Consider the following 27,496-nt stretch of genomic DNA (forward strand, 5'->3'; position numbering starts at 1 on the left):
GAGGAAGCAACGTAAAAAAGGGCATCAAGCCTCTCGTCAGAGGAACTTGAAGTTTTGCTGACCAACAGGTCAGATATCACACCCTTATGGTCCACTATAACCTGCACGTTTATGGCCGCGTCTCCCTTTCGCGATGAGTAGCCTACGCCTGATCAATCACTGTTGAATTGGCGATAGGGATGAGTGTGCCATCCACCAGGATGCAATCCCCGGCACGGCGCAGAAGGGTGTTGGAGACAGTGTGGACGCACCTCCACACCGAGGTCTTGATTAGGCCGTAGCCCTCTCCCACGACCTCGATGAATCTCTCTGTAGCAAAAAAGAAAAAAGAAAAAAAAAAGTAGCGCTGGGCTTCAGGGCTTTAAGCAAAATTCCGCTGCTTTAGCCTGGCAAGCGCAGATCTGAGAAGGTCCAGCAGCTCCATAATGAGCTGTCTTGGGAGGCGAATTTTTTTTTTAATATAGCCACATCAGGCAAAATGTCAAAAGGGCTTAAGTTTTGCCAAATAAAAAAAATTGACATGGGCTAAACAGCTCCGCGTCCGGCTCCGTCTTTGATTCAATACAAGCACACGTTAGATCGCTGCTATAGTTGGTCGCTTACTGGACACCACCATGATTACCCATTTATAGATCTTAGCCATTTAGAGCCATATTGTTTGCCAGATTTTAATTATCAAAAAATTGATTGTCAATTCGCTTTAATTACATTACGAAAAAGCCTAGGCTAATTACCACCTTATTAGTTCTGTAACCACATAAAGTCAACTTCATAAATAGGCCTGTATCCATTGCGAACATAATTTATTATGAGTCTTAAAAAATAACAGAAAATCATTGTTGAGCCACAAAATTGTCAACGTACCATAGTTTGACTTGTACTTTGCTGCGCTGGTTTCTAAAGACAGCTGTACAGTAGCGTCATGAGCTCAAATAACGCTAAGAGAGAGCTACGAATGGTCCGGACCAACCTTACGAAAGTGTGACTTACAGAAGATATACTTAGCATACGAACGTGTCGGGAACCGTGCCATAAGGTTAAGAGAGAGGTTAAGGAATAGGTTAAGAACTACTTAGCGATAAGAACGTTTTGGGGAACCGGGCCCAGGATGCCCTGTCAATCTCAATTATTGGCTGCTGGCCCATATTTTACAATAATAGTTTATTTAATCTTATATAATATTATTCATCTCACATTTAGCCCTTGATCTCTCCAGTCCCCTGGAAGACATTCAAGTGTGCTAACAAAAGCCCTGTGTTCCTAATGAAACCCAGTGCCATCTCTACCAATACTAGCTTCTGTGCTGTCCGGCAACATGGAGAGATTATGTAAAATATTATGAATTCTTGCTAAGAGGACCAGAGCCAGCCTGCTCTCTGTCTAGAACCCCTGTTTATCTCCCTGCTGGCTCAAGGCAGAAACCATTGATTGCTACCTCAGAAAGAGGGAACATGAGGACTTGCAGTGGTCAGGGTCCCTGCAGAGCTGTTACCCAATCTACACATTTTTTTTAAGGGCTCATACAGTAGCCTGAAGGGCCACATTTAACCTAACATTATGTGTGTTCTATAGAAGCAGAAGAAAAAATATATACATACATTAAGAGGTTTGCTTTCATTGGAAAGGCTGAGAAAATACGATCTCATTCTAGGAAAAATCGATGTCCAGTTAATGGGAAGGAGTTCACACACGTCTTTTTGAAAGTGTGTTGAACTTTGCCAGTGGCAAGTATGTACTAGTGGTTGGTGTTTGTGTGTTGTGGTGAATTAGTGGTTCAAGTCACAGCAAGTGTTGGTACTTCAGTTAAAAAAGGTTCAATAGGTTAATAGTTTAATAGTTAAGCCCGCAAAAATGCATTCTGACATTATAATGTCTTCTTGATGTTTTTATTGGAAAATAAAAACACTTGAATTATTTTGAATACTCATACGAAAATCTCAGTTTCCAAAAATATTAAACAGCACAACTGCTTGTAAAATTGATAATCAGCACCAAATCAGTATATTAGAGTAATTTCTTAAGGATCATGTGAAAATTCAGCTTCAAACTCAGCTGCTGAAAATGCTGAAAACTGAAAACATTTCATTTATTGTAATAATATTTTACAATATTAGTATTAATACCACTAGGTAAGCATAAAATATTTCTTTCAAAAACATTGCAAATTATTTTACATACAGTTTTATGGAAACTGAATCCATGACATTGCTTTGGCTATGCTCTACCAGTTTAAAAAATAATAAAGAATATAGAAACATTGTTCCCCCTGTGAACTGCTCAGAAGGATGAGGCCAGACGATATAAAATAAATATTAGTAGGATGGTATTAGCAAGCTAAAGAATAACTATTGTCAACTTTCAAATGCATTAAACATGATGACTTGATCATAGATAGAACCTTTTCGGTTTTCAGTGTTCGCATGAATACTCTTGGTACAAGACAAGGAAGTCTATAATACTTTATTTTAAATGCCAGATACATGCTGAATATCCACTATGTGTGTAGCTGTATATTAGCTCTGTTCCACTCTGCTCTCATTAAATCTTATTCATTGTATCTGGCTGTGTCACCGTGTCGGTAGCTCTCTGCTCACACTGGTGGTCAGAAGACGTGACAATAGTGCAGTCAGGAAAGAGCATTCGGAGCATTCAACTTGACAAATCCCCACCTTCTCAGAGCTACACACTCAAGCGAAAGCAGTGAAAACATAGCAACACATTGTAAATTCTGGTGATCAATTTTAATATGTCATACATATCAGCAACACTGGGCCTTTTTGGGGATCTGGGCTTAAGCCCAGGTAAGAGTGTGCATTAATTCAGCTTGACTGTCTAGAGCTGTTATGTGAAAGACAGCAGAATGTAAGCCCTTCTAAAAAAACAAAGTATCTTTGGTTTAAATTGAAAATCGGAAAAATTCTGTCTGAATACAGAACTACTTTTGAATATCAGTCACACGAGAAAGATGCTTTTGGAGTCCAAAAACATGGTAGGCTACACTTGCTAATCAGTTTATAATTCATTTTAGCTGGCATGCTAACATTAGCATTTGTAGCAGCTAGGTTTGTTAGTACCTTGAACTGCGTATTTTGAAGAAATACTTCACACTGTATTTTTAGGAAGTTAGCCACTGTCAGTTCAGAAAATATATGGACTTTATCACAGTGATCCAGCATGTGTTTTAGTATGCATGTTTATGTTTATTGCTGACTGGGGATTTTGTGTACTGTGGTGTGGGCAGGAATAGACTGCTGTGCTATATAAGTTAAAAGTAAGAGATGGACTGAGAGAGAGAAACATAGACAGCAGGACAGGGAGTGAGGTGAAACTCTTTTTCATGGTGAAAGCACTGCACTTTTGCTCTTGGCTCGTACAGCTGGGTCACATTTCTAGGCATAGGCAGAAAAAGACTGTAGGACACTCATGTATCAGCTTCAGAAAGCGGCATGCTGTGTATGCTTTCAGTGTGGAAAAGAAGAATAACTTAGCTCTTGTGCTACCTGACCCCCCACCTCCAATTTTGTCGACCAACCCTAATACATACAAATGTATAAAACTATATAAGGAATAATTCACAGCAATGATGTCGATGTGTGGTTTTAGTAATAAAATACTAAACCAAAATCTTTCCATCTTATTCAAGGTCTCTGTGCTTATTGTGATGCACAAGCAGCAGTCTGCCTCAGCTTGTGAGTCATATTACACAACCATCTTGCATTATGAGTGTAATATTAGTATACTGTATTTTCTTTTTTGCTTCTCCTCCTGGCACACTACAGGGTGGCAAGGCTACACTTTGTTTCCAATTTTTAAAAAAACAACTTTGATTTAACTACTTTTTCGAGTGGACAACTATTTATACAAGTGAACACACGTGCAGTTAGTAATAGCAGCAATAGAAGCTAGAAGAGTCCTGCTAGCTCAGAGGCAGACCCTAGCTTTCCATCTCCCCATCTACACACAGACAATAAAAGTAGCTTTAGACAAAATGAAATTGGGCAACAGAGCCAGGTAATTGGTAAGACCATTAAAATTAATGAAATTTCTATGCAGATGAGAGAGGTAATACTCAGGGAGGAACCTCAAACCATGCAGTGCTCTCTGTGGGAGGAGGGCAGTGTGCAGGCAGCTAACTGTGGGTATTTATGGACTCCCTTCAGCATAAACACTGCTATTGCGCTCTTTATAAATCATCTGAATGCATGACCTGACATGCATTTTGAAATTCATAATGTGCTGACGGAGTTTGGAAAATACAGCCACACAAAATGACCCCTTTTTCAATTTATGCTCATAAATATTTAATCATATCAGGGAATTACAATCTTCAGAACCAGAGGAAAAGATGGATGCAGGGAGATATACATACAAAACAGTGCTGTATGTAAAGTATTGAAGGGTAATTTAGACTCAATTTCAAAACCTAGTGAGGTGCCTACAGATTCTGCATTATAAGGGGTCATCAGTGAAATCCCAGAATGCACTGTGATAAGTTCACAGAAAGAAAAATACTTTATTACGTTATATTATTATATAAGTTATATTTCATTCAGTTCTGAAAAATGTTGAAAAATAGTTTGGTGTAATTAAATTTAGATTATTTTACACTATTTTGTATTATTATGCTGAGTATTGTGTTATGTCGCTGCCTACTTTCCAAATCAATCACTTATAGATTTATTGAACATTAAGAGGCAGTAGTCAGATCACTAAGTTTAAGAAGAGAACAAGGAAGTCTAAATTCATACAATGTACTTAACTAAATTCAGAACTTACTTTCTAACCGTTAATAAATTATGTGTAAAATGTCAATCATAATTTTTTTTATGTAAATTTAGAAATCAATCAATCCTACTTAACATTAAAGTTTTCAAATATACTTTAATATCGCAATAATTTTACATTCAATCATCAAATTAACGTAGAAATAACATAAAGACAGTATATTTATAATATTTGTTTAATGGTATCTTTTTTATGACTGAAGGTAAGTATCACTGATACCTATGCAACTACTGTCTCTAGGAAATTTTATTTATTTTTTATTCAAAAAGCTACAAAAGTTATAGATTTCCTCCTTTTTTCTTTTGTTGTTTGATTAATAGACATCACAGCAACTGGATTATTTAGGTTATTTTGGCATCTTTAAGAGCCACCGCTGCTGAACGTGGATCTGACACGCATCGTATTTTCTCACAACTCTTTACCTTTTATGGCATGCTTCAGGTCTTAAAGTCCCTAATGAGCTGACAAGTTGAATTGGGTGTGTTACTTAAAGCAGCACGCCTTAACAGTTTTTTTTTGTTTTTGGTAACTTCATCTCTTAACTGAGGACATAGGCTAACTATGACATTACATGCTTGTTGTTTAATTTGCGCTATAATATGAAATGTTATACAGGGCGTGCCACTGCATTTATTCATGCAGTTGAAGAGCATGTGCTATGAGCTCAGTATAAGGGCAGACAGGACAGGAAAATGACCTGTGACACACTATTGTTGACAGTTACCACAACAGTTATAAACAAGTACAATAAAAGTACAATTTGGTTTTAGACGGTCTTTCAGCCTAGCAGGCTAGTGATAAAACTCTTCAAAATGTGAGAAAACCCCTCCAAAAACCATTTAACAGACAGCAAACTTCTATTTGAACACTGACAGCAGATGTACTGTTGTTAGTCATCCATGTATTGTTTTCCTACTGTATCCCGAATACTAATAATTTAGACAACCTGCTCATTTTACATGCGAGTTGGAAAAAGGCTAATTTCTCTCAGGCAAGAGACTCGGGCTGTTTGTGGTTATTTATAGGGCTGACAGGGATGTGTGTGGAAGCTACTCACAGAGTCGTCAGAGGGAGGACATGATGTCATCTGTACAGCTGAATCCAGCGGCACACGACATCAATCACACAACCTTTAGATCCTTTAGATCTTTGTTAAAACTGTTATTTTCCTTCCTCTCTCATTCTCGCCATAATCTATACACACAGGCAAAAAATATTTTGTTCTTAATAAATTCAGAATTGAAAATTCTGTCATCATTTACTTACTCCCATGTTGCTGTAATTTTATTTGTCGAATACAAAAATTCAAGTAATTAACCCTTTGCAAAAACCCACTCCCAATAGTTACTGCTGTGCAGCCATGCAGTGCTTCCACTTCAAACGTTCTCACACAGTGAAATTTACATTGCAGCAAAGCAATGACAGCACACCAACAGAAAAGACAAAACAGGTTACTTTTGATTTAAAACAAAGTCTTTTGTTGGACAAAATAACAGATTCGTTGTTATGATTGGTCAGATCACCTGTCAATCACACTCCCTGCGAAGGGTAAACTGAACTGGTGACTGGAGCATTCAATCATTAAAACAACATACAGTAGATATAAAAAAGTGATCCAAATGATTTATGTACTACTGTCTTCAGAATGATTTTTTGAGTCAGACTTTTCAGTAAATTGCTTGAATCAGTTCACAAAATGGTCAGAGTGAACCTTTTTTTTTTAACAATACATTTATTTTTACTGTTATCCATATTTTCTCAACAGATAAGATTAGCAAGCACACTTTCAAATTCCTAAACAGCTTTTTTTTAATGGCTTCTATTTGATTTCAAAATAACCATAACATTGGAAAAATGTAGCACTTGAACATGTAAAGAGGAAGATGTCATCTTGTGTATTTTTGTTTGTGCAGATGGTCTCAAATGACAAAGAGACCCAGGTTTTCGGTGAGGTGTCATTTTTTTTACAAGTACAGTACGTGCTTGAGCTCTATTGGAGACACACATAGCATTTATGGAAAATCTGAAGCACTACTGTGTTTTGGGATGAACACTGCAGTGCTTCAGGGAAATTGCTTCTTGAAGCTGGGTCAGTAGAGCATCCCACCCTCCAGTGTGTGAGTGTGTATATGTCATAATATATGTTCGTTATCTTATTAGGACTTGCTTTCCACCATTTAAACCCCCATTTATAACTATTTGCCATCTATAGGGGAATTCAATGTCTTCAATGTTCTTGGCAATAAGGGCTTTGTACACCTCTGAGAAAAGGTTCTCCTCAGGGAAGACTCTTTCCTATGTTTGTTAGGATAGTGTGTTCCTGAGTTCTGCAGAGACAGACTGTCTTCACTCTGAATAGTGATTATTGTATAATTTGCCCTGAGGGAAAGTACATTGCGTAAACAATTTTTTTCAAATAGTGATTTAATCTCTTAACTGACCTGATTTCCTTGATGGCTTCCCAATGCTTCATACTCTATGACAGCACAAACATGGTGTGGAGGGCATCAAAATATTAAAAAACAGTCACGCAAATATGCTTATAAAAATAGACCTCTTTTGCCTGTAGGAAATCGGTGATGTCAGCGGGGTCCGGATTTCAGATTTATTTGCAAAGAAGCTCATTAAGGGTTGACCTTGTCCTGGGGGAATATACTGTAGGATGACTGGAGGATCTCAGCAGAGGTGGGAAGTTTTGGTTCATTGACATTCATTCCTCGTAAGGGCAGCAGCGAGCACAGTGCGTTTAAGATAGCGATCAGGTTTTCTCCCAGAACATCCTGTTAAGTAGGCCAATGAGTTATTCCTCCTCGTCTCATTAGCTTTTCACTTTGAAGTCAATTCCCTCCCATTATGTTTTGTTTTAGTGCGTTTAAAGCATTAATATTAATGTGCTCCTCAAACCTGATTCTGAACTTCTGACCATTTCTATTGCAGCTGACATAAAAGACCCACAAAGTATTACATTCTGTGGTATAATATAGTCTATGATTTTGCAAACGATTTTAAAACGATGTTCAAAAATGGTCTGTACAAATACAAATAACAATTAAAATACTAATTAAATAAATGTGAAATATTGTAACACTTAAATCTGTTAACCGGCAGCCGTACAAAGGAATAATATTCTCTGCAAATCACATTAATCTGTAATTATAAGATCACTAAAATGTAGATTTCAGTTCTTAAAGCATTGCTGGAGTTTAATACACACTGATATAGCTACAGCAGCAAGGTTTATGATGCACTTATTGATACATCAATAATCTGAATGTGAGCTTAACATATATACTAGGAACAACTAAATCATGAGTGCTTCATAAGTTTCATTGCCCTACATCCATGAAATTTGGCTCTATGGGCCTCTTGAATTCAAGTGACAGGCCTTAATGTATTGATAAATGTATCCCGAAAGTCACCTTGGGCAATTTTTTGGATTACAGTGTCTCTCTGATAACGATACTGCACATAATATGCAGAGAACGAAGTGTGTGTGTTGATAGATTCAGATGTAGTCGTATTGTCTGAGCTGTCTCCTTGTAATTGCTGAATGGTCTCTACAAAAAAGTGGCTACCATGTGTGTGTGTGTGTGTGTGTGTGTGTGAAAGAGAGAGAGAGTTCTTTGAACAACAGAATAGTGTGTCTGCTCAGAGGACATCAAAGACAGGCGCTTCTCTTTTCACTTGCGTTTTATCATCTCTCCATTCAACCACTAGCGAACAGGCCAAAGGTCCAGTGGACTGATGCAAAAAATATTTTTCCTGTATGCTTATTGACTCACAAGGCTACTTTATCCTTTCTGACACTCTCCACGCTGCTTCCGAACACTGAAAGGTTTAGGCTTTTCTATGAGCCAGTATGACACACAAAAAAAAAAAATCTAAAACTATATTGGATATTAATTAGCAAAGAGACAGCAATATTATAAAAAAAATAAAAATGCATTCATTGTCTGATATCAAAATGTAACCTTTTGCTTGTCACTGGTGTCAATTTTCATACAAAGAAAATGCATGGTGGTCATTAGATTTCATGTTTAAAAATAGTTTAGAGTTGTGTTTTTCTTGCATACTGAACAAAAGCTATGCTAGTATCAAGATGGAAATGTGAGAAAATGTATAACGACTGCCTGAAACTGGAGCAAGTATGTCCCGTGCTTCTTTCTAAGAGACTGAGAGGTATTGATTTGTGTCTGCTACACTGCTTCTCGTAGGAATATTTATTCTGTTCTCATTTAAACCAGAAAGGCCGGACTGCATTGTGAACTGGCACAGATGATGAGAGAGTTAGAGAGATGGCTGATGGGACTGTTTAATGAGAGGCCCAGCAGCTGACCTTTTGAAGGACTGCAGGGAAGCCCTATACTGACTGATTACAGCAGAGGTGAGGGGAAAAACAAAAGAGGAAGATAGAGAAAGAAGCAGAGTCAGTGACGTAGGTTGGTTATAAAGGAAGAAGTTTACATACATCACTGAATCAGCCTCTTGTCTCCTAATCACTTTAACATGCATTTACACACAGTAGATACACAAAAACGGCCACATAGAGTCTGAGAAAGTGAGTATCAGTGTCCTGTCTGCATCTCTTGCTGGAGCACACCTGCTCCTTCCATGTTAATGAAGATTCTACTGCAGTGCTGCTCAGACACTTCCAATACATTCCCAGAACAACACCACACGGCTCATTACTTTGCTACAAGCAGCCATTGTATTGAAATTCTTCTTATTCTTGTGTTTTCTCCTTTATCTTCTCTATGATTTTCTGCAACTAATTTAGCACAGACCACTTAACTGTATTCAAACTAAGTTTTGTACAGTAGATCCACTGTGGTACCCAAGGGGTCCACCAAGAATTTAATTTCAAACATATCTTTGTGAGAGAAAAAAACTTTACACAAAAATAGTAAGGTTTGACCAAAAGGAATGAAAGTACAGTTAGCTACAAATGTACTTACCTCGGAACCACCAAGATGAAGATGATTTAGTTTCATCAGAACAGATTTGGACACATTTAGCATGACTTGATATGGGTGCCGTCAGCATCAGAACAGTGGATAGAAACATAACATTCTAGGTAATCCACATGAATCCAGTCCATCAATTAACATCTTGTAGAGTGAAAAACTGCATGTATGTAAGAAACAAATCCATTATTAATTTTTTTTTTTACATTAAACTGTATCTTTTGGACAAAACATGGGTCTATAATTTATAACAATGTGGAAAAAAGCACATCCCCTGTTGTCCTCTCGCATCAAAATTCACCAACATTTGGGTTTAAAACTGGACTGTTTTTGCTTATAACGGTGCTTGATCTGTGCATGTTCCTCTCCTTATTCAGACAAGATGACTTTCTCACTACAATATATTTTAGCCTGAACCAGCAGTTTGACATTTCAAAATTCTTTGATGTTTTTTTTTTTTTTTTTTTTTTTTTTTTTTTACAAACACATAGTTTGCTTCAAAAGTTGTTAAATGATGGACTGGAGTGGTCTGTGTTACTTGTGGATTATTGTGATGTTTTTATCATTTGTTTTGACTTTCATTCTGACGGCACTCATTTATTGCAGATGATCAATTGGTGAGCAAGTGAGGTAATGCATTTTTGTGGGTGAACTAATCCTTCAACTGTTTACTTGAGTAATTATTATTTTGGTGTTTTTGATATGCAAGCACCAGGTTAGGCTGAAAATGCAATAATATTGTATTAATACAATATGTAAGAGGTTCTCACTCTCTGTATCCATATTTTTAGACTTTCCGTTTTGATTATTCTAACTTTATACTTTTGGAAATATATAACAACATTTTGTGTAAATTGCATGCTGAATTGCCTTTGTTGCTTTGTATATATTTGCTTACTGAATTCTGATTCAACCTGATTTTGATTCATGTCCCAGATATGTTGATTCTCATGGAGCTGACAGAAAACACATTGAGACAACATCTGAGTTTAAAGCTGCTATCAGTATCAAGGCCTGAAACTGAAGCTAACCTAACCTAATATATATATATTTAATTTTTTTTTGTCTTGAAAGTACTAGTATCTCCTTCATGAAATGCAATTATATCTTATATTCAAGCACCATGCCTGAGAACACATTTAATTTATGTTTACATCTTAATGCCTTAACTGAAGAACAAGATCACAAACCAGCTAAAAAAGGCAGCTCTGTCAATAAAAATAAACTCTTCCTACTCTATACACATTAAACTGAAGTAAGAACTTACATGTTGTATGGACTTTTTTCTTTAACAGCTACAAATCAATGCATTTATTATAGACATAATGTTTTACATTCTCAAATAACATTTGCACCATAAAACATCTCTACTTACTACCAGTATTAGTGTGTGTGTGTCTCTCAAGGCAGGGTAAGTTTATGTGTTTGTGAGTGGGCAGTTTATTGCAGTCATTTAAAGTTGCAGAGAGCAGAGACAGTTTGAACTCAGGGGTGTTTATTAAAGATACTGACAAATGCAACATGTACAGAAGCGGGTCAAGAGGTTTAAGCACCTTCATTTATCTCCAGTACTGCAGTTCTGCTTCCTTCATCACCATTATAATGTTATTACCTTACACTGATGGAGCTCCGCAAACTATAAGGCTTTAAATAGATCAGGTATTTTCATCAAATGAGAGTTTTTGACTAGCAGTGCTCTGGCATAATTTGGCCATATAACAGTATCTTTCTGCAGTAAAGTAACTTACTTTCCAAGTTTGTTCCTAAATACATACTTATTTTAACCATATAGTTATAGAAGAGGGTTTTGTTTTTTTTTCTCTATTTTTCATACAAGGTCTAGAACATTTTACGAAAGCTGTATAAAGTTTTAGTATTTGTATTTAAATCACTTCATGGTCTTGCCCCTTCATATATTTCAGACCTTCTCCACTCGTAATCTCCAGTGAGAATGCTCAGATCTTCCACTCAGATGATATTAAATGTTCCAAAATCTCGACTTAAATCCAAAGGTGACAGAGCATTCTCAGTTCTTGGTCCTAAGCTCTGGAATTCCCTTCCTTTGTCTATTAGACTTTCCCCTACTCTTTTTACATTTAAATCTTCTCTTAAAACCTACTTTTTTTCTCAGGCATATGTGTAATTTGATATTAACTACTAAATTAATATTATTGTTTTTTAGTCTTAAATATTGTTTTAAATTGCATGATGTTTCCGGTCTTAATTTTATTACTTTTGTTTTGGTTTCGTTTCATATTTTATTATTAGTCTTTGAATTGTATTGTACGAGGATGTTTTGTCTGGTAAGTTGTGCAGCAGTTTGGTCAGTAGTTTTGCTGTTTTAAAGGGCTATATAAATAAACTTGACCTTGACCTATATTTTTGAGGCAATGGTAGCTCCTTGATTTCATTTTTCTTATTGATTCTTGCTGCAGATTTGAAAATTATTTTATGTTTATGATTATGGCTATCCAGCAAAGCAATATACACCGTTTTAAGGTGGATATGCAAAACAGGCTTGGAGAAACCTCCTTTTTCTTTTTCCTTCAAATAACAATTAAAACGAAAACAAAACTCTTACAACTTACTGCTTACAATTTAAATTGGCCCTTAGTTCAATGTGATGTCAGAGCATTCAAAAGGCAAAAATGCTTAAAGGGATACTCCTCCCCAAAATGAAAATGTTGTCATTAATCACTTACCCCCATGTCGCTCCAAACCCATAAAAGCTTTGTTCGTCTTCGGAACACAATTTAAAATATTTTTGATGAAAACCGGGAGTCTTGAGACTGTCCCATAGACTGCCAAGTAAATAACACTGTCAAAGTCCAGAAAAGTATGAAAGACGTCATTAGAATAGTCCATCTGCATCCTTGTGGTGCGGCTGACACAGAAGAGCATATGCAGCATGCCTCCCGGTTTTCATCCAAAATATCTTAAATTGTGTTCTGAAGACAAACTTTTACAGGTTTGGAACAACATGGGGGTAAGTGATTAATGACAAAATTTTCATTTTGAGGTGGAGTATCCCTTTAAGGACAAATATACAAGACCAGTATTATAATGTATAATTTTCCATCATAATTCACAGACTACTACAAGTCTAGCTGTAGTCCTTATGTATAAAATCATTAGGATAGATAGATGTAAAAATATGTTATAATGTTCTCTTTTGTTGGACAACAGGTTTAGAAAGGCTTTTAATCATTGTATGTCATTACAAGGGAAGATGCTCGGCGTGTGTTGCTTTTCAAATATAAGCGGGGAGGCATTTCCTCATCTCAGCACGTGAACTCATGGACACACACACAGCCAATTCTGAAAGAAATAAAACCCACACTAATTATTTAACTGCAATTCAGGAGCATGTTTTGAACCATGTATGTCGTACCGAATGGTTCTATATTATATAGAAGTATTGTGACATCCCTAATAGATGGATTTTTATAGACTTTGATTTCTATAGTTCTATAGATCCTTTAAAGGGGTCAGATGATGTTGCTAAAAAGAACTTTATTTTGTGTATTTGGTGTAATGAAATGTGTTTATGTGGTTTAAGGTAAAAAAAAAACATTATTTTTTAAAAGCGTTATATTTACAAAGCTCATTGGTCTGAAAAGCGAGATGTGCTCTGATTGGCCAGCTATCCAGTGCATTGTGATTGGCCGAATGCCTCATGAGTGTGATGGAAATGTTACGCCCCTTACTATACTGTGATGCATGTCCCAGTCAGAACACTAGCTCAACAAGACAAAAATAATAAAACCCATTACAAACAAGCCATTTGTTGCATCAAGTGGGGACATAACTACGGATTATAATGACTTATACTGTGTTTTTACGCGCTGCATCGCGCAGCGTAAACATAAAAACATGTCTGCATTTGTGATCGGAGAAATGAGAAACGACAAACAGCAAACGCTACTCCACACCAGCGGTTCTCAATTCCAGTCCTAGCATCCCACTGCTCTGCATATTTGTAAGATGAGTCTTAACTTTTATAAAGAATATCTCTTTGGGTTTGAGACTTTAGTATTTGCAACTTCAGGGATCTTATCTATTCACGAACAGCTTGTAACACTTGAAAGAGAAAGGAAACTTGAAATCGCATTGTAAAATCGCACATTTAAGGGATAGTTACTCAAAAAGTTCAATTTGGTCATCATTTACACAGTATGGAAGTCAATGGGGACCAGAAACTGTTGCTACCCTGACTCTTCAAAAGAAATTCATAAACATTTGCAACAACATGAGGGTGAGTGAATGATGACCACATTTTCATTTTTGGGCACTATCCCTTTAAAGCTTTTTGTTTAGGTGTGGATGAGCACATGAGGGACAGAGAGAGTCCTTCCAGTACAGAGTCGCTGCAGAAGTGACACTTGACTTAGACAGAAGGTACTTCTCATCAGCAGACACTTAGGGTCACACCGCCTGCTGGTGCAATCACACTGTACCTAACACAGATTAGAGCAGGCTTTTCTCTCTCTCACGCTCTCTCTTTCTCTCCCACTTTATAAACAGCAGCGAACAAGACAAAAAGATGAATGTTATTTGTTAATCCTACCATTTTAAATCCTTATTTATTCTTTAAAAATATAGCTAAACACACCCATCCACAATTAATGTGGCCATATGTGTAAATCTAGCTAATGCTGTTATTCAAAGTGACTTGAATGTACGAGTGGATCAATATCAAACCTTGGCTTTGGTAAGATACCAGCCTCGGAAACCTTAGCATCAATATTAAATCAAAATCTTAGGCAACAAATAAACAGCCTTGGTCAACTGATCAAAGAAACCTAGGGCTGTCAAAGAATTCAATAATTAAATGTCAATAATAATAACAATAACATCCATTTGCCCCTCAATGTGATGAAGTCGTCATGTACCCTTAGCAGAAAAACAGCCACAAAACATAATATTTCCACCTCTGTGCTTGACTGTAGGGATGGTGTTCTTGTGGTCATTGTAAGCATTTCACTTCCCTCTGACCACAGCACTTTAACCCAAGCCTTCTCTGTATCATTTAGATGTTCTTTGGCAAACTTTAAATGGGTCTGTACATGTGCCTTCTTGAGCAGGGGGACCTTGCGGGCGCTGCAGGATTTCAGTCCATTGCTGCGTAGTGTGTTACCAATCGTTTGCTTGATTACTGTGGTCCCAACTGCCTTAAGATCATTAAAAAGCTCCTCCCATGTAGTTCGGGGCTGACCCCTCACCTTTCTAATGATCATCCTTACCCCATGAGGCAAGATCTTGCACAGAGGACCAGACCGAGGCCGGCAGTTGTCTCCTTCTCACCAAGCTTCCTGCTGACGGTCTTTCAGCCCATTCAAGCCTTGTGCAGATCTACAATCTTGTCTCTGACATCCTTTGAAAGCTCTTTGGTCTTTCCCGTGGTGATGGGAGAGGTTGGAATGGAAGACACAGATTGTGTGGCCAGGTGTCTTATACACCTAAAAGCTGACATTAGGAGTAACTTCTTAAAGTGGCAGAATTCTTGCTGGTTGGTAGGGGATCAAATACTTATTTCACTCCCTGAAATGCAAATCAATCTTTAACCTTTATATAATGCTTTTTTTGTCTTTATCTGTTAAAATAAACCTACCATAAAAATGACAGACCCTTCATTTCTTTACAAGTGGGCAAACTTACAAGATCAGGAGGGGATCAAATAAATATTTCCCTCCCTGTATTTTCCCTTTTACAATAAATGTCTTGGTGCAAACAGAACAAATGAAAGTAAAAGTTATAACTATAAATTATAGGTTGTCTCATGCCTTTTACACAAAAAAGGCAGTGTAAAACAGTTATTTGGGTTAATTAGCTGCTCTATAAACAAGTGAATAATGACCGTTATCAGTCAGTGAGTCAGCCCACTATTTTTCTGAGGAGCTCAGTGTAGCCTGGAAATCACTATGTTCATATATAGTTATTAGAGGTGCTGTTATTTCACTAATAGTACCATCAATATTGAATTAACCATCTAAAATGTATGCTCAATATATTCTTTTTTTCTGCAGCTCTGATATCGGCTGGGTGTTGCACCAGCAACTGTAGAAGTGTCAAGCTTTGGGACAGGTACGGCACACATCTGTACTGTACAGTGCACATGTATGTTATTTATGCATAAAACAGCTCAAAAGAGTATTGGTTTGATGATATTTCATATGGTTATATTTGTGTTTGTGTGTGTTTACACTTAGAATAGTGTAGTACACCAACATTCAAAAGGTTGGGGTCAGTACACTTTTTTTTTTTAACAAATTAATACTTCTATAATAATATAATAATAATAATAATAATAATAATAATTATGAATTATAATAATAATTCAGCAATGATGAATTAAACTAATCAAATGTAACAGTTAAGATATTATTATGTTACATAAGATGTATATTTCAAATAAATGCTGTTCTTTTGTTAATGTTTTAATTGCAGAATATTTCCACCTTCAAGACAGCATTAGAACAGTTTGCCCTCTGAATTTGCTAATCACAGATCAGTTTTTACACACACACACACACACACACACACACACACACACACACACACACACAAACAAACAAACATACATACTAAAACACTACATGCTATTGAGTTTTGAAGACTGAAATCTACATGTTCAGTACACATTTTTACATAACGTTTTTCATATTCAATCCTAATCAAATGCTTATTTTCCCCCAGTTTTGATGCCTCCTGACCATTGCCTTGACTGGATTCAGTAGGCTTTGATAGAGGATGTCTGTTGCTTTCATTTAACTTGCACTGACAGAAATGGACGACAAGGATGAAAAAGCCAGAGTGAAGGACAAAAACGTTTGCGCAGCCAGTGTCTCTCGTCCCCTTCCCTCACCACACTGTTTCCTGCTGGTCTCCCAATACAACTTACAGCCCTGCAAATCCAAGGCCTGGAAGAGGGATTCTTTAGGGTTTAAACAGCTGGAAATAACATGATTGCCAAAAGGATTTCTCAACTGGGAGATTTAATCATTTCTCTTTTGCCAACAAATTGAGCTACCTCCTTTGAACAGAAGCAGACAAAACAAAAAAGTGGGACTGGAATTATTATTTTTTGGTTATTTATTTATTTATTTTTTTACCCATTTTGTTTACAGTCGCCACAAAACACAATCAATCCACACTGTAAACGGGGGTGGGGTTAGTGTGCCAGCATTTTGCACACACAGGCAGATACCTATTACCAAACCAGTCTTATGCCTCTAAAAACAAGGGCATTTCTTAAGCCGTTTTAAGGAAAAGAGCAATACTGAATGTCAGTGGCTCACAAGTATCACATTTTAGCTGAAATCTGAATGATTATGACATTATGTCATATCAATCACTGCCTGGCTTTCATAAGGACCTGTGTGAAGACAGGTTATTTACTACATTGACTATGGCCATGTGTAAAGTACGGTAGTTAAACACTTAACTATCTATAATCGCTAAAGTCGAAAGTTAAAGTCGGAGGTGTGCTAAAACACCTCTCCTGTCTCTTAATATCCCATAACTGATCTGTATGTAGATGCAGTATTGTGTGATGTAAAAAAAGCACATAGAAAGCTGCTGCTGCTGCACCTGAGAATTGTGTAGCCGGACGCTTTAGGCTTCCATTGTGTTGAGTCTTCTTGCGTCTGGTGTTTCTGCCCTCACTGCTGCTGAAATCAAGCGGCCAAATCACAAAGCTCACATATTCTGACCATTTCAATGCTTTGTGAAATTGCCAAAACCATTTTATGGTTCATCAATAAAAAAAAAAAATTCCCCTTCTGTCTGTGGATTCAAAAGGAAGAGACTCTGTGGCCCTGTGGCTCTGTTAGAGTCCAGACTTGCTTGCCCTCACATTCTCTGTTTTTAGACCATAAACTCAGAGACTTGTCATCCCACTGGACCATCATGCCTCTCTTCTTAGCAGGTATTTAACTGAACCTCTTCTGGCTGACAGTACAAACCAGGTACTGTTGTGTTTCATTAGAGAGGACTTCATACTTTATATTTGTTCCCTCACTGAACATAACATGCATCTCGCAAACCATCAATCCTCCTGTATACCATCAGAATTAAAAACAGCAAAAGTTACTTGATAAGCTCATTAACCTGTGATTTTTTATTTTTGTTGACAGATTACGAAACAGAACAAATATTAATATATAAAACCTTTATGTTTTTAAAAAGTAAAGAGTAGTTTAAGGCTTAGTTTTTTATATATTATAACTATAATTATTATTTTTGACGTACTGGTATTATTGAATCCATAAATATTATACTAAGAGATGTATGTAAAAACAATAAAGTCTTCTTTATGTATTTTTAATTTGATTCTTATTTTTGACTGATTTGTTCATTTTACATGTAAGGAAACCAGAAATCAAATTCTTAAATGTAACGTAAATAGTTCAGCCGTTTCTAAAGCTGTATGACTTGCTTCTGTTCTTCAGTTTTCAGTGTCACGTGTTCCTTCAGAAATCATTTTAATATGCTGATTTGGTGCTCAAGAAACATGTCTTATCAATGTTAAAACCAGTTGTACTGCTTAATATTTTTGTGGAAATCGTAATACATTTCATGCATTGTTTATTTTAGTCTTTACATGATTTAATGCATTCTTACCGAATAAAATTATACATTTGTAAAAAATCTTACTGACCACATTTGTCCTCAGTGACTTTCGTTGTATGGACAAAACCTGCTGTTTTTCAGAATATCTTCTTTTGTGTTCCACAGATGAAAGGCAGTCATACAGGTTTTGAATATCATGAGAATGAGTAAATAATAAATTAATGGTCAATTTAACATCAAGAATCAGGTAATTTCTAGTGTATTATCATCACTATTTTGTTTGTCTTTTGTCTTTAACTCACTGTGCATGTTTAAGTACTGTAAACACTATAAATAGAAATATGTGTGCCCTACTCTGCTATGGTAAGTAGGGAAGTATATCAGCCAGAAGGTAAGGGGCAAAGAGCAGCACTGAGTGCCCTGATTAAGATTTATTATTGTCAAGGGAGCACGACACTCTCTCACACACAAACACAGAGTCCTAATGTCTGCTCTTTGCCTTTCACTGCAATGCAGCACACATTGGGATCCTGCTGAGAGCGGCCCAAATGCCTACCTGACCAACAAACACCCAATCCATCAACACAAATATCAGACTAAGAGGAAGCAGAGGCTCTATAAATACTCTTCTGCCTCACTCTCTCTCTCTCTCACTAACACACACACACACACACACACACACACACACACACACACACACACACACACACACACACACACACACACACACACACACACACTTTTATGAAAAACTGCATCTTCATATTTATACTAATCAATACAATAATGTTTCATAGTGGATATGGCCCTGGCCCCCTCAGACCTAGAATTAGCTGATGAAAAATTAAGACTTAAAAATGCAGCGCTGTTCAAAGACAAATAATTAGTTATGAAATGCTGAGCTGGAGAAATGCAGCAATTCTGTGCTTGCATTATACTTATGGCCTAAAAAAGTGAGCTCTGCCTTGCAGAATGAGGCAAAATAAAGTTGTTTTGCTGTCTTTTAATGATGCTGCAACTCAGATTCGAAGAATTCATGAAATTAAAAAACAAATATTACATATGTATATATCAGGGACCCCTCTTGCACCACAAATACCAGTCTGACATAAAAACTTCAGCTCAGCCAATGATATGAAACGGCAGGCTTGTCTATTTGTTTAACCAACAAAAGGTGCAATGAGACTTCAAGAAACCTTATTCTCTGTATTTATTTGTTCATGAATCTCTCTTTTCATTCCGCTATCCTAATGTTTTCTGCTATCTGTATCTAAACTATAATTTGTCTTCTATTTTTTGTATCTCCCTCTGGACAAACAGATAGAGATATGCGGCATATTAGCCCATACTCCCATTACCTCCTCATTTTCAGATTAACTGCTTGACAGAAGCAATCAGCAAGCACAAGTCTCTGTAATTACCCAGGAATGATAATAACAGAACTGAGAGATGTTACGACTCTCATTGCGGCTCTCCACAGAATATAGATGGTCATGCTCACAGGCATTTAGCATCGAACAAGCGAACATCTTCATATTTCCTTGCAGCAGATTAGAGATGAGAAAACCCTGTACCTTGAAGGACTGAGAGGTTTAGGATTAAAAGGCTGACAGAACACGAGAAAACAATCAAACCTCTTTTAGCACATTATGAAAGGATCACAGCACAGCGACTGGACACAATCTTATTTCTGAACCCTAAATAATGACCACAGATCCGATTTAACAAAGCACTTTAGAGAGGCTTAAATTGAAATCTAAATGATATGATTCACTTCCACACAAGCAGTGAACCACAGAAGCTAGTCACGTGAACTACGCAAACAGCTGAGCACATTCTGAATAAGGCTACACCACAGGGGAGTGTGTGTGTGTGTGTGTGTGTGTGTGTGTGTGTGTGTGTGTGAAGGCATGAACGCTCTGCACTATATTTGGAAGGCCCACTGGAATGGCACTGATGAAGTCTGGAGCACCTGCGGCCTTGTGTCTCCCATCCTGTGCCCGCAGAACAGGGCACCCAGCTGGGCCAGTGAGAGGCTGAGGACAGGACTGGGCTCTAGGCCAACAGAACACAAAGATGCTGAAAGCCAGTGGGGAGTCAACGGAGCTCATTCATCCCTGCTGTCAATAATTTTATGACATCATCTCCTGCACAAACACTCTGCACTTTTGATTGGACCTCAGAGTCAGAAATAGTGTTCTACTTGGCTTGGGAAGGTGAACGTTTGCGTCACTGCAGTGAACTAAGATGGTTGCCAAAGTCATGTGGAGAGCTGAGCCAGCCTGTAAGTACTGCGAAAATTATTACTGTAACCCTGAAATAAAAGTCAGGGTGAAAAGGGAGAGTCACGGTGAGGGAATGAAAGGAAAGACGTGATGGATAGGGAACAGGAGTTCAAAGGTAGATGGAGGGTGTAAGAGTATAAGATCTCAAAAAGCATGTTGTGAAAATTTTTTGGTCATATTTCATCCAAAATCAAAAGCATGCAAAAAAATAAAAAAATTACCAAACCAAACAAATAAATATGAAACAAACTATTCCCAAAATATTCCCCACAATTCCAGAAATAAAGACATGCACCCTTGGGGGCAGTATTTTTTTATTTTATTTAATTTTTTAAATAATACATTTTATTCAGAAAGGATGCATTAAATTTAAAACAATTCACAGTAAAAATACTTACATTGCTAGAAAAATCAGATTTTAAAGTATAAACCTGAATTCTGATAAAAAGTATCAGTTTCCACAAAAATATTAATCAGCACCACTGTTTTATAATAATAAGCAATGATTCTTGAGCACCAAATCAGCATATTAAAATGATTTCTGAAGGATAATATGACACTGAAAACTGGAGTAATGGCTGCTAAAACTAGAATGAATTAAAATATATTAAATAAAAAAATAATCTAAAAAAGAAAAGAAAAGAATATAGTAATAAAATATACCAGAATAAAGTTATTTAAAATTGTAATGGTATTACAAAATATTAAAGTTTTTGGTTTAAAAATAGCCTTGACGACCATGCATATAGTGCATAATGTAATGTTTAATATACTGTATAATGATCCAGATATCTTAGATTTGTTTTTTAAAATCTAACTGTAGTGTAACCTTTCTTTTATCACAGTTATCTTTATGTTGAGAATGAATGAACGACAAACTGTCTTAATGTTAAAATGACTTACTTTCTTTTGTGGAACATAAAAGAAGGTATTCTGAAGACTGTTGATAACAAAGCTGTTTTGGTTACCAATGACTTCCACTGCATGAACGAAAAAACAGAGATGTTTCTCAAATGGTCTTCTTTTATGCTTCATAGTTTATGTTGGTCCGTTGTATCCTTAACATTTATGTGTACTACATTTTATGTTGAATCAAATAAAATACTTTCTCATTTAACACAAAAATAGTATTAAATAATATTTTTGGGGTAGTTTCACAGCCAAATGTAATCTGCAATTAATTAGATTAATTAATCGACACATCATGTAATACATAAAATTTATGGGCTTTTTTATGCCTTATTTAGACAGGACAGTGTAGACAGGAAAGCACTGGGTGGAGAAAAAGGGGAGCGGGATCAGCAAAGGACCATGAGACGGGAGTTGAACTCAGGTTGCTGCGAGTGCATTTGCACTGTTATCACAAGGCTATTGGTGCCAATTTAATGTTGAATTTTGAATGTCATTTCTTAGTTTTGACTTTTGATATTGGGGTTAAACATGACGTGTGGATATTTATTTATTTTGTATGAGAGATTCACACATACAGTATATATGAAATATAGCTTTATCTGTTATGTGCTCTATTTTTGTAATAGCAGTTGCCCACTGGATGTGATTTTTTAGATACACATCCAAGCTTTTCCATTACAGAAAAGGACCTCCTTATTATGGCCTAACAAGGATAATCTGTCCCCTTTCACCATCTGTTGGCCCATAAACTCTGCAGCTGGACGGCACGCATTAGAAGCTCACTGCTACTGTCTTACATCTCTCCCCATGACACCTGAGACTCATATTCTGTGCTGAACTCATGTGTACTCAAGTCAGACATCTCTGAACAACAATGACACACACACACACACACACACACACACACACACACACACACACACACACACACACACACACTCACACACACACACACACACACACACGCACACACACACACACACACACACACACACATACACACACACACACACACACACACACACACACACACACACACACACGGCTGTGGTTTAGTAAAGTTACTTTCATTGACATCACAAATCCTATGGCATCATTTGTGATTTGTGTCATATATATCTTTCCACATTAAGCTAGAATTCCCAGAATACATTCAGCCTAATGTGATGACATCGAGTAGATGGATTTGAGCCTGCTGAACAGGAGCAAGGCCATGGTTGTACTGCTTCCTCCTCCCTCAGTGTAAGTGCTGCCACCACCCTACACTGCAAATCTCGTTTGTCTCCCACACAGAAAGACATACCATGCCAGACAGAGAGAGAGAAAAAAAGGAATGAATTGCAATGAGGGACAGAGGGTCCGCAGCACAGCTGAGAGACACTGGAGATGAATTGGACAGAGAATAGCATGTAGAATATGTGGTTTTGATGGATGGTTGTACTCCCATGGTGCCAGGCAGAAAATAAGACTAATTCCTCATTCTCCCCATGGACTTGTACTGCTCACACAGAGAGGGAAAGGAATAAAACACATTAACAGCACACACACTTATATTAAATTAAACACAGCATGAAAAATTGTAAAATACTGTATTGCATATAGATAACCTGCTGTGCTGTAAAACCACATCTTAATATGAGTAATTTCTTGAGCACCAAATCAGCATATTAGAATGATTTCTGAAGGATCACGTGCTGCTATCAATTCAGCTTTTTCTCACAGGCAGTGTATGAACTGGGGCGGGGGGATGGGGTGTTCAATAAAACTATAATACTTAAAAACATAAAACTAGTGAAAATGAAAATTAAATGAATAGTTTCAAATGCTGCATTAAATTTAGTCTGCTCATATTACATATTTAATTCTTATGCGCTTTTACCACGTTGCTCATTATAACCAATCACACAAGATTCTGCATAAGAATGCAGTGGCCAATTAGAGCAGTTTAGATTGATTCAGCATTCATTGGAATGCTCCCAAAATTCAAGATATGGGGGCAGAAAATGTGTATATTTATACAATTTCATATGGTTAATATCACATGAAGAGTGTTTTTTTTTTTTTTTTTAAATCACAGATTTTATATTGAATTTATAGAACAATTCAATAAACAGGAAATCAATACTAAGAGACTTATGTTTTAGACACCATTTTGCCTATTTTTGCTATATTTTCCCAACAAAATGGTTCCAAACACAGCCAGAGCACTGTTTTGAGTCTCTGAGCAACATGATATTGTTTCGTTCCTGAATGAATCAACCATTTAAATGAGCAACGACTCACTTATTATTAGTGACTTGTTGCCATTTACTGGTGGTTTTAATTTCACATTTAAAGTAAATTTTCTTTTCTTTTTTCTTTAGGACACATTTTTGACAAATATCAGTATTCAAGGTTTTAGGATTAAAATATTAAATATTTATATTTATTATTTATTAAAATTATTCATGTATTTGGTACTGCAGGTCAAAGCACCCCATGTCCGTCTAAGCTGCATTGGTATATGAAGAATATCAAAAACATTTGGAGTCAGCTGTCTACGGCAGTCTTGCAGTGCAACACACTCAGCAAAGTAATGTTATCGATAAAATATACAGTAATTTTTTGTCAATGTTGCTAGGTTAGATATGTAATTCTTCATTGCTTAGTTATTGTTCGGCACATCTTATTCACTGATCATCATAAAATATATTTTTATCTTAAAATTAGGTCTTCTCGATAACGAGGACAAGACAAAAAATATGAATCATATTTATGTTATTTTATAGTTTTGTTTTATTTATTTATTTATTTATTGAAGGGTACATGCTGGTGGTGGTGGTGGGGCAGGGTGAGGGGGTGGCTTTGACACAATTAGAACCCTGCTCACAGGAATAAATTCGATTTTAAAATGTTGCACTACTTCTTAAAGGGATACTCCACCCAAAAATGAAAATTTTGTCATTAATCACTCACCCCCATGTCGTTCCAAACCCATAAAAGCTTTGTTCATCTTCGGGACACAATTTAAGATATTTTGGATGAAAACCTGGAGACTTGTGACTGTCCCATAGACTGCCAAATAAATAACAGTGTCAAGGTCCAGAAAAGGAAGAAAAGCATCCTCAGAATAGTCCATATGCCATCATTGGTTCAACCGTAATGTTATGAAGTGACGAGGATACTTTTTGAATGTGTAGACAATACAAATAACAACTTTATTCAATAATTTGTCTCCTCTGTGTCTCTCCGCAATACCGTAGCGCCATTTTGGAGAATATCCGATGCAGAGACACAGAGGAGATAAATTGTTATAGTCATTATTTTTGTTGTCTTCAAGTACAAAAAGTATTCTCATCACTTCATAACGCTATGATTGAACCACTGTTTATGCACTTGGTAGGGTCAGGCAAACATTCTATTTTACAATGAAATGTAAGTGCCCCCCCCCCCCCCCCTTTTTAAGAGGTCTTACAGAGATAATAGCTGCACAGTATCTTCCTCTTCTGAATTTTTTACATCTTTGTGCCTCTCCCCTTTAAATCCCTTGTCAGGAGTGCTGGTACATGATTAATGTGATGCCTATTTAACATGCTTTAAACATTTAAAAGCATGTCCCCACCCCCAACTCAAGTTTGGAGGGAAATTTGGAGATATCAATAGCCTTGCAGCTGGCATATAAAAAAAGCATTCTCACCTTACAGCAAACTCAAGTGAAGTCATTGGATCATTAAATTCCCCACAGTCCTTAAGGGCTTGCTATCTTAAACTCAAGTTTCATGAGCTTTTTGCTTTGTGATACAACTTGTTCAGGGTGAGCTGATCAAATGACTTCAGATATTAAAATTTAAAACAGTGGTCACACTATACATGTAATATGGAACATTCACACTACAATGGGAGTATTGAGGTATTACATAAATAAGCAAGGAAAACTATCAAATCAGCCAGTCCTTTAAATAAATCAATAATCCTTTATAAAATATCGTATCATTCTGAATTTGTCCTTCTTGCAAATAACTGCATAACCCTATTCAGCTTATGAGACAAATATTTTAAAGGGGTCCTATTATGCTTTTTCACTTTTTCAACTTTGTCTAGTCTGTAATGTTGCTGTTTGAGCAAACAAAAGATCTGCAAAGTTACAAACCTCAAAGTCCACTTCAAAAGGAGATATTTTATTTAACAGAAATCACTTTCAAAAACTACAACGAATTACTCGTTTGGACTACAATGCATATTTTTCCGGGACACGAATGGGACAAGACATGGTTGAGCTGCACTAGAGAAGGCAATTAGTGTTATTACTATGTCGGAGATATGCTAGCTTTACCAAGGCAGATGAACTTAGAGTGGTTACAATAATCCGGTTTTTAAATCACGCTCAAATTGATTATTTTTGATGCAATATTTACACTGAAGCTCGCAGGCAGCTATGGTAAGGGGCATGGCATTTCCCGACCAGGCTCCTAGTGGTGCCAATCACAACACACACTGGCCCAGCTAACCAATCACAGCACATTTCATATTTCAGAAGGCGGGCCTTCATTTGACAGTGAGTTCATCACGTGACCTCCATCTAAATCCAATAGAGTATCTGTGGGATGTGGTGGTATGGGAGAAATGCATCATGGATGTGAAACCTACTGTACAAATCTGCAGCAACGGTGTGATTCTATCATGTCATTATGAACCAAAATCTCTAAGGAATGTTTCCAGCACCTTGTTGAATCTATGCCATGAAATATTAAGGCAGTTCTAAAGGCAAAAGGGGACCAAACTCGGTATGTGTAAGGTGTACCTAATGAAGTGGTAAGCGAATGTATATTTTAAGACATATTAAATATAACTCGAAATATTAGTTAAAAATAAACTACTGCTTTTGTTAAATCTACCTATATAATTAATAAATAAATAAAGTCAATGAGAAATTATACTGTCTACTCTTCCAAATACTTTTCCCCTTATCGCATAAGCAGAAATATATTTGATGTGATTCCCTCTGAGAGCACTGATTAGATTAAGATATCTGGCTAATTAAAACCAGATATTTGAAAAACATACTAGTCAAGGATAATATAAAATCTTATTCCAATCCATTCACGATTGAGAAGGAATTAATCTTAAAGTCTCCACTATTGAGTCGTCAAGAATCAGAAAGCCTATCTGACAGCCATTCAGGGGTTCTGACGGGTGGAAGACAAATGTTTGAGTAAGATTTCAATTTCTGTCAGCATCTCCTCCTATGAGGCTGAATGATTGGGAGACTGCAGTCAGCGCGTCCGCATTCATTTGCATTGTAAGACAAACAGGAAATGAGTTAAATTAGATTTTTGTCACAGCTCAGTTGAGGCTATGGATGAGAAATCAAGTGGAAGGAAGGAGAGAGGGAAAAGTCAGAGAAGACAAGGAGAGAAAAGGGGGCAACAGATGTTACCGTGGGCTTCACCCACTCCATCAGTGTCTCCGGCCTTCATCGTTCCTTTTGTATCTCCACCCTTCATGTCTAAAATAAAGCATTTAACACTGTCCATCTTTAACTGCAGGCCATGATTTGATCGCTGTATTTAATTAATATGATTAGAGAGAATATCACTGTCTTTTTTGAGTCATTCAGTGTAGTCTTATACAAGCAAAAGTTAAAGGTTAGGATTGTTTCATACTGTTTTGACATGGTAGAACTAATAAGACAAATCTGCTACTCACAAAGATAAAGAAGAATACAATCATGAGTATTCATGAGAACGTTCAGTTAGAACGTTGCTATTTCAAGGCCATCGTACCTGCCTTTATTTATTTTCATTACAATTCTAATTTGTCACAGTGGCCAGGAAGGATTCTACTCTGCGTTGATGAAAAAGCCAGGTGGAATTCATTGTTTGTGCAGGAGGAGGTCAAAGACAAAGGTGTGTGTGTGTTTCTTGGGTTCTGTACAAGCTGAATTCACATTTTTTGATGTTGTTGGCTTTATATGAAAGGATTCATGGGGGGGGGGAACAC

General features: G+C 36.8%; 1 protein-coding gene across 1 annotated transcript in view; it reads left to right on the plus strand.

The window, feature by feature from the left end:
• Positions 1 to 17,647, plus strand: part of LOC132157065 (coiled-coil domain-containing protein 85A-like) — a 29,978-nt gene extending 12,331 nt beyond the window's left edge. The window contains exons 3-4 of the mRNA XM_059566217.1: positions 15,776 to 15,833; positions 16,446 to 17,647. Of these exons, the coding sequence (XP_059422200.1) occupies positions 15,776 to 15,833; positions 16,446 to 16,461 (74 nt within the window). The 3' untranslated portion in view covers positions 16,462 to 17,647. The remainder of the gene's footprint in view (positions 1 to 15,775; positions 15,834 to 16,445) is intronic.
• The last annotated feature ends 9,849 nt before the right edge of the window (positions 17,648 to 27,496 follow it).

Source organism: Carassius carassius, chromosome 14, assembly GCF_963082965.1.
Source record: "Carassius carassius chromosome 14, fCarCar2.1, whole genome shotgun sequence".
NCBI lineage: Eukaryota > Metazoa > Chordata > Actinopteri > Cypriniformes > Cyprinidae > Carassius > Carassius carassius.